Source organism: Coffea eugenioides, chromosome 2 (assembly GCF_003713205.1).
Source record: "Coffea eugenioides isolate CCC68of chromosome 2, Ceug_1.0, whole genome shotgun sequence".
NCBI classification, from domain to species: Eukaryota; Viridiplantae; Streptophyta; class Magnoliopsida; order Gentianales; family Rubiaceae; genus Coffea; species Coffea eugenioides.
The window spans coordinates 18396701-18413705 of NC_040036.1; the positions used below are offsets into that span (position 1 = coordinate 18396701).

Here is a 17005-nt window from a genome sequence, read left to right on the forward strand (position 1 = left end):
ATTTTCGAGCTCCTAACGAGCCAGAAATCGAGCTGCCTTCGAGCTTTATGCGAGCCAGAAAATCGAGCGCAACTCGAGCTATTCGCGAGCCAGAATTCGAGCTAAACTCGCGAGCCATAAACGAGTCGATCTTGAGTTTTCCTTTTCCTACATCGAGCTGAGCTTGAGCTCTATTTTTCGAGCTCGAGCTCGCATATAAACAACCCTAACTCGACTCGATAAATTCAAAACTTGACTCGACTCGACTCGACTCGTTTGCACCCTTTCCCATCTTTGAGCATCATAATGTTACGAACTTCGTAGTTCCCGTTGTCGCCATAAGCCGGCAAACGATTTTCTGTACAGAAAGCAAGAGAATTTTCCATGTGCTGCTAGCCTCTGTGAGCTCATTTCAAAAAATATAGTATTTAAAAGCTTATTTTTGGAAAGAGAAGATATTTTCATTTCAAAAGTACCATTTGTCATCCTAATTTAATTCTTTTCCAAAATTGAAAGCATGTAATAAAAGGCTGAAAATAAAGGCGAAGTGTACAAATGTGTAATTTTAATGGATATAATATAACAATAGGTATTTTAATATACAAAAAATGGTTTTAAGAATGTATTCAAAGTGTTCTTAGCCAAAAAGGATTTTTCCTTTATTATGCAGTGCTTTCGGTCAATTTGAGAAGTCTTTAAAATTTTATAATTGTTTAAAAATTTCAAAATTTTCTTGTTTAGATCGGTGGCTTGAAAACTAGAAAAAGAAAAAAGACAAAATGTGTATGTTTACAAACTCATTTGAGGTTTTTTCGAAGAAAAATTATTTTTTAATTCAAAAAGTCCTCTTGGATGAATTTAAGGATTCATGAATTGCATACAAGTTTTTAAAATTTTATATTTTTTTTTGTCTAGATCAATGGCTTGAAAACTTGAAAAAAATTCTTTACTATATATTTAGAAACTTATTTGAGGTGTTTTTAAGGTGCAAAATGTTATTTTCTTCATTGTAAAATACTCAATTATTGTTTATGGATTTTCTAAAATATTTATAAGCTCAAAATTTTATTATATTTTTTGTGTAAACTAATGATAGAGAAATTATTAATAAATCTTTCAACCTTTTTAACACCTTGTGATTCCTAATTAATAAAGCATATCGGCCAAGCTTTCAAAAGTTAAGAGATTAACTAGATTTGTTACAAAACTAAAATGGTTCACAAGAAAAGGGGCAATATTGGAATGAAAATGTATTCTCCATCTACTAATGAGTTTCTTAATAATATATTTTGAAATGGCTTGATAATATTATAAAAAGTTAAAAAATAGAAGAAGCAAGCAATTTTTCAAAGTTTAGGGGTGCTAAGTGAAATTATCACAAACCTCAGAGAAGGTTTCTAAAATTATCCTAAAGAAATACAGTAAAATTTCTATAAATTAATAATTCACGACCATACAAATTCTATTAACTTAAAGAGATATTAATTAATCCCTGATCAATTAATAATCTATTAATTTATGAGTGTACTTATAGTTCAAAGAAATATTCATTTAATCAACTAAAGTTTTATTTTATTTTATAATAATATGAATTATTCTATCATAAAAATAGGGTAAAAATCTAAGGAATATAAATCAATATATATCTACTTGATTTGCAAGTATAATTTAATTCTATTAATATCTTCAATATACTTGATATTATTTTTTATTATCAAGAGGTGAAAAAGATTTAGGAATACTAAATAAGAGATGTCGACTTTTATTTTATTAAATGTATAGAATGAATTAGATTAATAAAAGTGTTCATAATCAACCAATAGTCAATTACGTAAGTCATAGTGTGAGTATAGAAGAGAGTATCTCGTAATTGTAGCAATCGGTTTCTAAAAAAAATAATAGAATCATATTTTTAAAAAATTATATGTAATTTTAGTAAACTATTAATTTATGATATGACTGGATCAAGCAAAATTATTAATTTTAGTGAATTATTAAGATTTTCAAAGAAATTATTATCTCATTATTTTGTCAACATTATTAATTTATTCCCAAGCTGGGATAGAGGGAAATTAGTGTGTAATTTATGGAAGTTTTACCGACTTAAAAATGGAAGTTTTACTGACTTGAACAGAAACGAGAACAAGAAACAGTAGTGTGTGTTGTTTACTCTTAAAATTAAGGTCGTTCTTACAAGAAAAATCCACCTGCTCCAGCTGAAAAAGGCAAGCCTACTTTGGATTCAAGACTTTTCCATTTACACATAAATCTGTATTGATGTACAGATAGCGCCGCTTTTGGGTTATTGATATATTCTGGGGAACAGGAGGTGCCACTTTTTTTTTCTTCTTTTTTTCTGATAAGCGAAGACTGGCAGTATAGATAGATTGAGAGATCAAAATGATGATGGGGGGTCGTAGAGACGGCCCTTTGATGAGAAGCAATGAAAAAGGGCGGCGGTCAAGAATTGCAGCGGCTATAGCAATTGGGGTGGTGTTTGGATGCGTCTTTGCCTTGTTGTACCCTCACGGCCTCTTTGTCTCCATTCCACTCCACTCCATCGCCTCTAAATCCTATTTGCAGGTTGACTTGTTATCCTTATTTAACAACATTTTTATCTTTATCTAGTAATTTTCTCTTCCGACCTTTGAATCTGGTGCTGTTTGATTTAGCATAGTTTGTTATATGTTGCAGTTTCTTTTTTTTTTTTTTGGAGAATGGGCTATGTGTGGAATTAAGGCTCTAGGATTATTAAAGAATGGAAATGTAAATGAAACGGACTCCGTGTTTTGATTGATAGTCATTTGTACTCACAGTTAGAGATAGGCGCAATTTTTGGTTGAGCTTATCTTTACCAAATTTTTTTTTTTAATCTTTATCAAAGTTATTATCGAAAAAGCTCTTTTTCTTTTTTCACTAACCAAAAGAGATTGTTTCACTTTCATTAATGGTTTTGGATATATGTGCTGACTTCTTACAATGTAATCACTGAAGTGTATGTGTTCTGAAGTTGAACTTTGGCAGGAATCATCCATGATCCGATTGCAAAGTGTAGAGTACAATAGTATAAGCTAGTTCATGCTTTAGCTACCAATTAAATCAGCTGACAAAATTAGCTAGTGCCTATGTGTGCTGATGAAACTCTGATACCGTGATATGATGTTTACTTTGACATGTATTATAACTAATTTTTTGTACTTTGGCTGCCATTAAGATATCAAACTATATGTCAGGTGAAACTGCAGAATATTAATGGAATATCAATTGTTGCAAATCAAAGATAGTCCTGCCCTATCCTGTTTTCATGGCTTGATTACTGTTTTAGATTGGGACTTGGACGATTTTGATGTGGAACAATCTAAATCATACCATGCTTGGAGGATTTTGGAGGATATTTATGTGATTTCAGTTGGTACACTGCTTATATATCTGACAGAAATAATTCATAGAACCATTTGAGGCTAACATATGCTATAGGACTGTTTGTTTTAGAAGAAAAGCTGCTCTGTGGCTGAAGGAACTTTGTTTTTTCCAATATTCAACAGTATTAGTAGCTGTCTTTTCTTAGCTGAATTAAATCTCTGCCGGAAGTCTTAGTTTATAGTGCTTACTCTTCATATTTTTATATGGCTAGTTCAACTTGTCTTCATGCGAGTCATCTGAACGCATCAGCATGTTGAAGTCAGAATATGTTGCAGCTTATAAGAAAAATGCCGAGTTGAAAAAGCAGATCCAAGAATTGACTGGAAAGCTGTGGTTAGCTGAGCAAGGAAAAGACAATGCACAGAAACAGGTGTTGGTGCTGGGAGAACAGCAAAAGACTGGTCCTTTTGGCACTGTTAAGAGTTCAAGAACAAATCCTACTGTTGTCCCGGACGTATCTGCGAACCCAAGATTGGCTAAGATACTGGAAAAAGTTGCTGTTAACCGAGAACTTATTGTTGCACTTGCAAATTCAAACGTCAAGAATATGTTGGAAGTTTGGTTTAGCAGCATAAAGAGAGTTGGAATACCCAATTATTTAGTTGTTGCCCTGGATGAAGAAATTGCCAACTTCTGCAGGCACAATAATGTTCCTGTTTATGAGAGAGATCCAGATAATGGGATTGACCTAGTTGGGAGGACAGGAGGAAATCATGCTGTCTCAGGGTTGAAGTTCCAGATATTGAGAGAGTTTTTGCAGCTAGGTTATAGTGTTCTTCTCTCGGACGTTGATATAGTTTATTTGCAAAATCCCTTTGAACATTTTCACCGAGACTCGGATGTGGAATCCATGACCGACGGTCACAATAACAGGACGGCTTATGGTTATGACGATGTATTTGATGAACCTTCGATGGGTTGGGCTCGTTATGCTCATACAATGAGGATATGGGTTTATAATTCTGGTTTCTTCTACATAAGGCCAACAATCCCTTCAATAGAGCTCTTGGATCGCGTTTCTGATCGGCTTTCCCGGGGGAAAGCTTGGGACCAAGCAGTCTTTAACGAGGAGCTTTTTTTCCCTTCGCATCCTGGGTATGATGGGCTTCACGCCTCAAGAAGAACTCTGGATTTTTATCTCTTTATGAACAGCAAGGTCCTCTTCAAGAAAGTAAGAAAAGATGCTCATTTGAGCAAGTTTAAACCAGTAATTATTCATATAAATTATCACCCTGATAAGTTGTCAAGAATGAAAGCAGTTGTGGAGTATTACGTCAATGGAAAACAAGATGCTTTAAAATCCTTCCCTGATGGTTCAGATTGGTAATTCTTATTTTGGTCACTAGAAACACTGCAAAACTTCCGAAGTTGCTGGATACACAGGTCAATTTGGCCCATTGTAACATTCTGATTTTGCCTACTTAAAGAGTCATATCAGAAGAATTTGTTGGTTTACCAAAGACGTACTGGAATCTGTAGCACTACCTCCATCTATCTTTGACCTATTTTCCTTAACGGCTATTGTTATTGCCTGGAATTTGAGAATGGACTGCAAGATATATGGCGAAGCTTATCGTGAACAATTTATTTCGCTGCTGTGTTGCTGAACTGTGTTGCTTTTGCTAAAGGATTGCTACTTGCTCTACACAGAAGATTTGTGTGGGTGTGGGTGTGTGTGTGTGTGTGTGTGTGTGTGTGTGTGTGTGTATATGTTTGGAGTAGTTGGAGTTCCTTTGTACCTACTAGAGCTTCCGACATTTCTTTGGATTGTGAAATGTTGGGTGAAAGCTCAACGTTCATCCTCTATTTGACAATAAATTTCAAATGATTCAATTCAATCATTTTCCATTTTTCCCTTCTTGTCCTGCCTGGTATCAAACTGGGTTAAGATCCTCTCCATTGGTCTCTCCATTTATTCATATTTAAATTTATATAATGTTATAAAAGTATGCAATTTTGTCATTATTTTTCTTTTGATCTCTAGATCAACATACTAAAAAATCACATTTTTGTAAAAATATTTTGCCATTCAATTTACATGGAACATTTGAACAACGAAAAATAAATCAAAATTGTAACAAAATTCACAATGATTAATCAGATGGCATAACTTGATCAATTACATATGAAATTTTGTGAATAACTAACACAAGTGATGAAACATATTATGAATGGAGTTGATTTTCAAAAATAAATTATAACTTAATTTTATTGAGGTGTAATGGAGAGAAATTCTCTCTGATGCAATGGAAAGGGTCTAGCCTCACGTACTTTAAATCAAATAACATGTTATCTATTGACTTATTGACCAATCACACAATTAATGCAAATAATCAAACTAAATTTTGTGATGGGAATCAAAAATGAAAAAACAAAGTAATCAAAAGCAACTCAAACCTACCTACTCTACAAGCAAACTAAAGATGAGCATTACCTTCTTGCCTATGGAACCATTGATATATGAACACCTACGCAGACAACCCCAGTCTAAACTAGTTCTATTATCTGCCTGAAAATTTCGTTCTATACGTCATTTAAGGAAGAAAAGTCGCAATAACTTCCGTTCCTCAGCTCTCGCAAGTAGCTTTAACTATCAGTAGATTGAGTGGTTTGATCTGGATTTTCGGCCTCAAGGGAACTGATGATATCTGGTCCGCATTTCCGCTTCAGCTCATCCTGTTTCATCAGAAAACGAAATTATTAGCTTAATGTAATATTTTTCCTTTACACAAAGTGAAAAAAAAAGTGTTTTCTTGCTTGAATTTGACAATCTTATTTTTGCCCAATCTAGTTCTCTCTGCCATTTTTTCCACTCACAGCTATGTTGAAAACCGACTCTGAAAGATTGCCCAATCATGTAGAGGTTGTCTAGTCAAACAAGTGTAGCTGAAAATTAATGTAGTTGCGATAACATGGAAGGAAAAGAAAGCCGGCATAAGATGGCAAACCAATAGAATCCGGTTTTCTTCTTTAAGCTGCAATGAAAACTCGGCCTCATCCTGCAACTGGCGGTAAAGCCTGTGATTCTCTTTCCTCAATTCCTTTACCCTGGCTTTCAAGTCTAGATATCTTTCCTGAAAACCAGAAAAGGAATAAAGAGAGAACTTCACCATGAGAGAGGACTCGAGGCACATACTTTTCGAACGTGTTCACTAATATTAAAATTGAAACTCTTTGATTTTCTAAGGATTGTCATCAAAGACTCTTGGATTTGAAATACAATGAAGAAAACCAGTCAACTAAAAGCAATGTGCATGAAGGTGTACCACATAAACCTGTAATCGACCATTTTTTCTTCATTCTAACCTAATTGCACTCGCAAGTTCTGAAAGAAAAGTTGCATAATTGCACTAACCTGTTGAGGAATTCCCCGTATCTTGGCTGGTTCATTTAGACGGAAGGTGTTGGTTTTGGGTTTTTCTTCTACATCCTACCCAGACAATATTACAGAAAACAGCATCAGCAGAAGTACAGGAATAGAAATAAATATTATAAGTAAAAATCATTAAATTGCATTGGTGATTAATAGGACAGACACGGAGAGAATCCTAATCCAGGTTCAGAAGTGAAACAGAGGACAACAAATTATGGCATAACCCTTGAGTAAACCACATTATCACCGCAAAGGTGGATGTGAACGAAATATGAATCATGAGGACAGAAAGATCCAAAGGCCTACTCAACCATCTTACATGGTAGACAATATTTTGAGGACTACCTTTTGCAGTTTGCAGCAGGAAAGACATTTAATTAATCAATCTGCCATAACACGTTAAGATTTCCTCAATTGTTGCCCCTCAACAGACCAATAAGTTATACCAAGACAAGATGATAAGAAAAGTACCATTACAAATATACCTGATCATTAAATTGTCCATCTCTATCCTCTTCATGTCCAACTAATATGACGGGATTTGTATGAAGGGGTGCATTCGAGGTGTCCACTATGGATTCCAATCCTGGATAGAGACCAAATGCCAAATGATAAGAAGTTGAAGCTGAATCAAGTCATGCAAAACATATAACAGTGAAGCAGATGATCATGCCAAAAATGTTACCAAGTATGTTGAACCAATAACATCATTTTCCAGGACATGTAGCTTTCTCACCGTATTCTCTGACACTATTGTCAAATGCTACATTTTCAGAACCACTCCTGGATATTCTCATTCTATCCAAGTCCTTTTTGAAGGATTTATCTTGTAGAATTCCTGCCTTTTTCCTTCCCTGCCATAAAAAGTTGAAGCATTAAATAAAGAAAGCTTGTATAACCTTGCAACTCATACTCAACATCTTGCATCCTGCAGCTAGACCTTTCCATTATTCACATTTTCCGTAAGGAACAGTGAGCCAATTGTATACAGTAGATTGCATAACAATAGTTCCAGATCAAAATATGATTAATAAGAATATGGGAATGTTTTCTTAAGTAGGCGTATAAGATATACATAATCACTAGCCACAGTACTAATACAATTTTTAATGGAGGTAATCTGGTCATTTTTTTGGCATTGCTGCGTAAATTTCATCCTTTGTAAACCAAGCTCGTGGTTGGATTCTGTGATCTGCATCCAATTTCTATATACGCCCGTCCCCAAATTCAACTATCCAACAATGTTCTCAATTGATTGAAGGAAAGCAGGGCAGAAAGGGTCCTTTGCCGCGTAAATCCAGCAGTCTTTCCACTTTGACGTAAAATGATCTGATGTTGGTCTCAAACAGGAGCAGTCATGGAACTCAAAGGGGAGGAGAGCAGGGCTTAGAAAAGTAATATTCAAGATTTAAGTAGGATAAACCAGATGTTTGGACACTTTATTCTGAGATAAACACAATTAATCCTGCAGTTAATCTGCATATGCCCATCATGCAACAATATACGAAGAATTTTGCACACAAATGTACAACAGAAGGATTACCTTTTCTTAGATTTCTATAATCGTTGGGAATCCACCATTGTGTCAGAAAGGTCAATATTTATACTAAGTATACTGGCAGATACACACAGAGAGAGGGTACCTTAGATAAACTAGCTCGTTTTGAAGACTTAACAAGTTTGGTAGTATTGTTCTCAGCCACAAATGCCTTTGAAAGCCTGTTAGTTGCAGTGGTACTCCCAGCTTCCATTGAGCTCTGTAGATGAAGGAGCTCAGCCACCCACTTAACTTAAATCAAGCTGGTAAGACCGAAAGAATAATACTAATAATAGTAACAAATAATAATAATTTTTAAACATCTTAGCATGTTAGCCGCATTGATAATAGTTAGTCTTGAAAAAGAATAACAAATTAGCATGAGTCACCATTGTTTAACAGCCGTTGCATTAGAAGAATATAAGGCAGTCTTCTATATTATCTTTGGCATCAGTGAAAACTCATATCTGGAAGTTTGCCCTCATCTTTGACAAGATTTAATTAGTTTGATATACAGTACATTTACCAGAATACTAATTGCCTTCGGAAATTACATGTATATATGAAGAAATTTCAGACTGCTAATGTCTTGGTAGATGAAGCACCATTTTCATGTACCTTCATCAGTTCATCCCAACACAAAATTCAATTAAAACAAATACACTTGCCGACTTTTGAAGCTCCCATACCTCAAATAAGGCAGAAATCAAACCAACAAAAAGAACTTTCAATGGTCCTTATCGTCGATCAGAAGGTGCTGGTATGGCTACTTAATTTTTTTTTAAAAAAAAGAACATAAAATTTACACAATTGCTACTATAAATATTTAAACAAAAAAGGCTTCCACATAAATTACGCTATATAGAATAAACAAGTAAACTACTACAGTTGTTTAAATATGCAAGGAAATTGTAAAATTCACAAGAACTAAATAAAGGGAAAGAAGGACAGTGAAATTACGAGCTTGAAGCATATTATTGACGTACGGATAGATAGCTGTATCAGCAGGAGCGAGTTCGTTGCTGAGTTCTTTTTCTTCGGGAGGGTTTTGAGAAGAGGAAGCTGCGATCTTTTTTTTTTTTTTTTTTTTCACTTTTGAGCTTTTGGCGCCAGTTCTGGTAGTTGGAGTTTTCGGGAGTTCTAATTTAAATACGAAAGAGAAAAGCAATCCAAGATCTATGGGTATGATCTATTGGTTTATTTGATGTGGACGGTTGGGATTCTTTTTCTGCATCCAGCGGTCTTTTTGTCTACCATCAACTCCTCCCCTCCTTCAACTATTAGATGAACTGGAGCATAGAGATTTGACCCTTGATCTAGGATCGGACCTACAACTTATGATTAAAATTTAAAAGGAGTTGGTTGCATCTAGCAATATAAGAATATAACTCGCAGAGCATTTAAATTGCACCATGGATTAATTTCTAAGTAGATGTAAATTCTACTTTGCATCCTTCAAATGTTATTTTATTCCTACTTTGGTCCCTAAATTCTAAATTGGGACGCTTTATTCAAATTATACCTTGATTTCCTTTTTAGCCTATAACTTCAATTTATGGCACTTCAGCCCCTAAATTCTATCCAAATTCATACTTTGGTTTCTCAACTCCTACCTTCTCTCTAATTTGACATTTTTTTCCTATAGTCGCTATACACTTGACTAGTATTCCATTAGTTTTGAGTATTTTGTTAAGGATTGTACTTAAGTAAGACGCGTTTTTTTTAATATAATTTTATGATTATAGCTACTTTGTCCTAATTTAAAATTTAGAAACCAAAGTAAGTATCAGAGCGAATTGAAGTGTGCAAGATGAAATTAACCTAATAAGTAGATTTTAAAACAATGAATGGATTTTAATTTAAACCAAACCTATATAAAGTGTTCGTTTAAGGTCAATCAAAATCAATCACTTATGCATTAAGATTTGTTTATGATTAAAATCCTATCGCTATGAAGTTGCCAATCATTCTATGGGTTTTTATCAAATTCATTATTATTCCCCATTTTATTATGTCTATGGTGAAAGTGATTGTGGAAATAGAACCATAGTATACTCAATTATGTTGCTAGCATGGCTAAGGCTTTGTTTGTGCGTTGTGTTTTTTTTCCTTTTTCAAACTTAAATTTTCATCCAATATAATCTAACACTAATCTAATTTGTATATACGGAAATAAGATTTTCAATTAACTATTTTATCCATAAAAATTCATAGGTCAATTGGAATCAAAATCATTTTTTCTCTTCTAACAAATCCATCCCTTCATTCCAACAATATAAAAGCACATATTTTGGTAAATAATAATACATATTACAAATTATTAATAATAGAAATTTAATACTCACTTTAGTTATTTGTTTGATTAATTCTTATAAGAACATTTATCCACTTAATTAAAATATTAAAACTTGAAATGGCGATTATTTTAAATATACGTGAATGTCCAATATGTAACTAAGCTAAAATCACATTTATTCATAAATTTTGAGCTCGTTTTGAATTAAAAATCGTAAAACATTTTTAGACTATTATGAACTTTATATCATAATAAATATCCCGTTAACGTTTTTTGATTAATGATCTTCTTTTGGCTCATGATTGATGAGTAAATAAGACCAACTGTGTACACAATCTCCATTCGAATGGTGATTTTTTCAGATACTTGTAAAAGAGAAGTTTACAGTAACACCCTCGCTTCCCATTCATTTGCGTGTCTGGACCCAGAGTCCTTTTTTTAAAAATTTTTTTTTTTTTTCAAGTTACACTGATAAATTTATCTGTAAGATAAAAAATGGTGGAGAATTGTGTTTTAAATTATTCAAAAACAAGTACAAATAATCTGAATCATATCCCAAGTGCATGGGTATCCACTAAGTATATATTCATTCCAAACTTCACCGAAAAGTTATGACAGGATTTGTGTTTGCAACAAGAAAATAGTCAAACATATAACAAAATATATACTCTCCAGCAATTGTTGTTCTGGTCCAGAGAAAACCAAAAGCTGATCTCTAAAAGGGACAAACAAACGACCTCCTTTTTCTTTTTTTAATTGTTGATTTGTATGAAAGACTTGGGCCATATATTGGAGATTTGGAGTCTTGGAAGATTCGAAAGATTGGCTTTTACCTAAGAAATTTTAGACTTGTTACAGCACTGCAAATTTGTTGTTGTTTGTACTAAAGAATCGGGAATAATCAAATGCCACATCACCCAGAGAGTAAGGTTTGCCGTATAGCATACAATGCAGATTCCGCTTTAACCTTTGGACCCGTGAAATGTCATGTCTTGCTTTATCTTTTTCCGCCATTTCGCTACTGTATCTGTACACTCTTCCAGTCTGCCAGCCTTATAATACTATTGGAACAAGAATGCGGGCATTTCGAGCACATATTCCCTACTGTAAACTGCTGTTTCTGCACTAAGAATGGTTGCTTTCTGGGCGGCAGAGCCGCTCAGCTCATGATCTGATGAATTTTTCCTCAAAGCAAGGTAATTGGGGCTATTTATTTTCCTAACTTTGCCATTCCCCACATACTTTTGGATTGAGGGTTTTCAATCTTCTTTCATGGGGGTTTTTTTTTGCTTGATTTTGGTTTGGTATGTTCTATAACCTGAATTTGCTTCATCTCCTTAATGGGCTGCGTTACGCATGGGTTTTCTTTTAATGTTAGTTATTCTATACTTTTCGGAGAGCTTCATAATAATGGGTCCAGGATTATTTTCACTTCAGACGAGTGATTACCAGCTTGTTCGGAATTTTGGCGTCTATCGGGTTGTCAGATCTAGTTTGGCATTTTCTCATATAGCCCTTCAGATGTGTTCTTACGTGAAAGGCTCCGTCTTTTTTTTTTTTCCTTCTTTCCTTTTCTCTAAAAGATTGTGAAAGCATAACATGAGTTATATCCAAATCCACATCTGTAGGGGCGGTTACATTACTTAATCCCACTTCTTTGGCTTTCATGTCTTCCTAAAGCTTATTCATGGCAATAATTTTCTTCTTATTTTTGTTTTAGAGGAAAGGAATCTCGCCTTTTTTTGTCACGTGGAAAAGGATTTTCTTTCTCGGTATGTCTATGAGTGGCAGATGCACTGCTTTATTGGTACATTCCTGAGAAGGGTGGCGGGGGGAAGGTTTGCCATGGAAACTTGACATTCGGGTTGATGAATTTGATTAGTTACTAGTTTTTTCTTTTATTAAACTATATAATATGAGCTTTGCCTGTACAATGAACCTATAATTGTTAGTGGTTGAGTTGCTCAATCTTGATTATGCGTTCATCTAGATAGCTGAGGGTCTGGCACCTAGCATGCTTTGATCTACGAGAATGTAGCAATTTGTTGGCCCCCTTCCCAAAGAAGAAATAAGGTTCCAATTTTGGCTTGTATATTGTAGTAGTTTGGTGGTTTGAGTACCTTGCTTGAGTTTTCCTTCTATTGTAATGCACTTGATACTTTTTCTTGGGGCTTGATGGTATTGATGATTTTGATTTATTTGATTCCCTTGGCATTTACTTTAAGCTTTTGTGTCCTTCATATACTTTTCTTGTTGAACCTGTCATGAAATCGTTAAGAGCTAGAAGTTGCTGAATGTGTTACATCATATGTGCATCTGGACCACGCATGAAGTTTTGGTGCTCCACTGTGATTCTTCTAACTGCACATTCAATTTCCTGTGCCATCACCTTTAAGCCTGGAACTTTGAAGAGGTTACTGCATAATTACTTGTTCCATAGTCTGAATATCCGTACCTCACTGCACCTCTGATGTAGAAACAAGATTGGTTTTCTGTTTAGACATTTTAATGTTGTTCATCACACTCTTTGGTGCCTAATATAGGGATAACTTTTTCATACTAAGCATGACCAAGTTTTCTTCCTAACTTGTAACTCACATTGATTTTCACTTTGCTTTATGCTAATCATTGCAAGTTCAGAACCATGTACCATCCTTATAAGATCTTAGACTGAATGTACAATAAATGAGTTTATGTCATCCTGGCACTAGAAAGGCATTCTGGCTGTTGACCATACCAGCTTCCTTCTTGGGTTTTAGGCAACATGAACTGTTTCTCAAGATGATGCAGGACGTAATGTCCTGCCTTGTCAAAGAGATTGTCAAGTAACTTTGATTTGTTCATAAACCATATTTTTTCATGGTATAATATGGTCATAGTAAAGATTGTTGCCTTTCATTGTATAATTTAGATCATGGTAAAATCTTTAACCTTAAATTTATATAATGCCTCTGGTGGTGGACTTCCTTTTATTATTTTCAGAATTTAAAGGTATTAACTTAACCACTTAATAAACTGTCAGCCTTCTTCTATCTGCTGAACAAGTGCTTTCTAAATTTGTTTAAGAGAATGTCACAATACTTAATCTAATTAGCTAATAATGCAGCCATCTCATACCATATCATTTTATTTCATGTAACAGAGTAATATTGTTGTCACATCCTTGTTCTTTTTAATGGATTTACTTAAGCCTGACATTCACTTTTTCAGGTTGGAACTAGGTATTGAACTATTCCTAGCTGTATCCTTGAAACATGAAACCCAAATTAAAGAAAGGCTGGCGCTCAATCATTCCTTTTAATGTGCAAGGAAAATCAGCCAACTGTTTTTGCATCTTTCCCAGTGTAGATTCAGCAGGCTATAGTCCAAAGGATGCACCTGTTTATCTCAATGTGTACGACTTGACTCCTATGAATGGTTACTTTTATTGGGCAGGCCTCGGCGTATTCCATACTGGAGTAGAAGGTTAGTTTACACTCTCAATGCTGATGCATGTATCCCATCATTTTATAGCGAATCCCAAGTTTCTTGATAGTTTTCTCACTTTTGCGTGACAAAGGTTTGTTTCAGTCAAGATGCATATTTCCTTTGAATTTAAAACTCTTGTGAGTGAATGTTACTGTCTGAAAATGTAATTGACTTTAATTAATGAACATTGCATCTAGGTGGAAAATTAACTGGACACCCTCCACGTCTAACATGGTAGAACGACCAAGTAGCTAGACCTTTAGCTTGTGTCTTAATGTTGAAAGCTGAATCTATTACTTTAAGCTTTTAAATTTGCATTAGTGGTTGATGAATGCATCTTCATTTGCTTAATCAGACAAAAGGTATCTGGTAAATGCTTAGTATGTTATGCTTGATGCCCCATTAGGCAAATGTCCAGGAGTTCTGATTTTCATTTACTTACACTCAGTGCATGGTGTTGAATATGCTTTTGGAGCCCATGACTATCCAACAAGTGGTGTCTTTGAGGTTGAACCTCGCCAATGCCCTGGATTTAAGTTTAGAAAGTCTATTCTCATAGGGACAACCTTTATGGATCCCATCCAGGTTAGAGAGTTCATTGAGCAGCAATCCGCATATTACAGCGGTGATACGTATCAGTTGGTTAGAAAGAACTGCAATCATTTCTGTGAGGATATATGTTACAGATTGACGGGGAATCGCATACCAAAATGGGTGAATCGGCTGGCAAGAATAGGTATTGTCAGAGCTTATTTCATTTTTACTGTTTGATATTTCTCTTATATGTAGCATTTCAATTACACTCTTGAGGTTTTGGATGTTCCTGTCAGTTTACCGTTCAGTAGATATTTAATCTCAAGGATAGTCTCTCTTGCATTCCCATTGCTTTTTCGTCCTCCAATTTTATATATTAAGAATATCACTTTATGCTTCTCTCGAAAATGGGGATTAGGCTAGCCCAAGCGAACGTGCACTACCATAACCTAAAAACAGCTCTGAGAGTCTGCAAAAATTGCAGAATTTCGTTTTTTTCCTTAAAAATCAATTGTGAAGCTGGGTAGAATGCTTTTGGATTCTGATTGAAAATTCTTAATTGTGCGTCTCTCTCTAGGAATCTAACCTTATGACTACTTACCTCTCGACTTTTAACCCCAAAAAAAAAAAAAAGACTACTTACGTCTCAGTAGAAGATATAACTTACCTAATGTTCTTTACTTTCTCCTCCCTGTAGGGTCAATTTGCAATTGCATACTTCCTGAATCCCTGAGAGCTTCTACTGTGCGGCATGATGCAAATTTTCAAGGCTGTGACAGTGAGAAAAAGAAACTGAGGAGCTCTTTTGGCTGCCTGTCTTCAATTTCCTTGCGTCAGAAGGAGAGAGAAGTATCAATATCGTCGTTGTTCTTACATTCTCATTACAAAGGCTGCTTGACCCCATGGGAGCCAAAAATTTCTAAAAGTGGTTCTTTAAAGGATGGATAACAACTCCTCTTTAGTTGATTCTTTCATGCTTACTAAATTCTCGCGTGTTTATCGCTAGTGGGTTCTCCTTTTTGGTCCAGATGCTTTTGGAGGTCAAAAGCAAGCTTTGCTTTTTGGTGACACACGATGCTTGTCCTTCGGTCTTTTTGGCTTGTATATTAGGGCATTCCATGTAGTCTCTAGAAGATTATATGCCAGTTGAATGGCATTTCAGGGATGAGATCACATTTCTTGGTTGTAAAAGCCAGCAAAAATGTGGCTGCATTGATGTCCAAGCACAATTTATCTGTCTCGGGCATCATCCTCTTCACTTTTCGTGGAGACCCAACAGCATGGCTCCAGGGCTCTTATAGTCGTGTGATCACAGGATCATTCTGCTCTTGATCCGTTTGCAACACATTGTTTTGTTACCAGATTGGTTAAAGAAACGATTTTTCCGTAGTTAAGCTACACCTCCTATGGCAATAGAAGTGAGGGGCAGCTGACTAGTTGAGGTAAGGCAGGATGGGTTTGGAAAAAGTCCATCAAGCTCAGGTCTGGCTGATATATTGAGGGGAAGATGAATCGCACATTGTTATTCTGGAACAAAACTGGCCAAGATTCCCTGCCCACCCTATTCTTTCTACCCTAAAGTGTTTTAACTGCAGTCTCCCCCGATTTCTCGCTCGCTCTTCTCCTTGTCATCCCAAACAGAAACCGTAGCTCTAGTCTGCTAGTCTGATAGATTTACTACTCAACGGCCTCTTGATGAGTTGATCCAACAAATCCCATGAACATGTAGGTTTCGTTTTCTTTGAATGGACATGGCTCTCTGGAAATGTTTCTTTAAAAAAAAAAAAAAAAAAACTTTTCGTGATGGCTGAGATTCTGGGATTACAGAGACAAATGCATGCTAATGCAATTTAAATAGAAAATATTATGAATTGATCACGCTTCTTGTAAAATTGACCAACGATATTTACAAATAATAATGTGAACTAACAAAAAAAAAACTAGAAAATAAGTAGAATCGAGGCAAGGCAATTAGAGAGAAGAATGTAAGTTAACATTTCTCATTTTATTCAGACATTTGACCATATCCAAATAAAGCTATACTTAATATCATAGGTACATGAATCAACATTAATTGTAAGAAGAAGTTAAAAAAAATTACTTTTGGAGTGTCATTACTGCGTTAACAAGTACTTATGGGAGGTAAATATATGTTGAAGACGTGAACAGACATCAACATTTCTTTAATTTCATAACAGGAATGAGTTTCCATACTATTGAATATGATGGTTTTGTAATTTCATAACTTACCCTAGTGGTAAAATATAAATATCCAGTTTTTTTTTTTTTTTTTTTTTTTGTCGACACAGGGTGTCCGATCAATTCTTACGGGGCCCGACTAATCCCTTGCGACCCGAGCCCGGCGCCCCAACCCGGCCAAGACACGATAAGTGCA

At 35.0% G+C, this 17005-nt stretch overlaps 3 protein-coding genes across 6 annotated transcripts; 2 read left to right on the plus strand and 1 right to left on the minus strand.

Moving 5' to 3' along the window:
• Positions 1-2146: 2146 nt before the first annotated feature.
• Positions 2147-5257, plus strand: LOC113763416 (arabinosyltransferase RRA2-like). Its single transcript, XM_027307228.1, has 2 exons — positions 2147-2562; positions 3614-5257. Exons 1-2 carry the CDS (start codon positions 2380-2382, stop codon positions 4727-4729), a joined length of 1299 nt encoding a protein of 432 aa, XP_027163029.1. The 5' UTR covers positions 2147-2379; the 3' UTR covers positions 4730-5257.
• A 578-nt stretch (positions 5258-5835) lies between these two features.
• LOC113758613 lies at positions 5836-8526 on the minus strand. Its single transcript, XM_027301392.1, has 6 exons — positions 8419-8526; positions 7512-7629; positions 7261-7361; positions 6758-6832; positions 6351-6476; positions 5836-6078 (listed from the first exon to the last, which is right to left on the minus strand). Exons 1-6 carry the CDS (start codon positions 8524-8526, stop codon positions 5989-5991), a joined length of 618 nt encoding a protein of 205 aa, XP_027157193.1. The 3' UTR covers positions 5836-5988.
• A 3081-nt stretch (positions 8527-11607) lies between these two features.
• On the plus strand, positions 11608-15999 carry LOC113761559 (deSI-like protein At4g17486). 4 transcript variants are annotated; one of them, XM_027304608.1, is made up of 4 exons: positions 11608-11804; positions 13819-14073; positions 14525-14812; positions 15308-15999. In XM_027304608.1, exons 2-4 carry the CDS (start codon positions 13863-13865, stop codon positions 15556-15558), a joined length of 750 nt encoding a protein of 249 aa, XP_027160409.1. In that variant the 5' UTR covers positions 11608-11804; positions 13819-13862; the 3' UTR covers positions 15559-15999. The 4 variants fall into 4 exon arrangements, with proteins under 4 accessions (XP_027160409.1, XP_027160411.1, XP_027160410.1 ...); XM_027304610.1 differs by having other exon boundaries at positions 11610-11714; XM_027304609.1 differs by lacking the exon at positions 11608-11804 and adding an exon at positions 12332-12380.
• The last annotated feature ends 1006 nt before the right edge of the window (positions 16000-17005 follow it).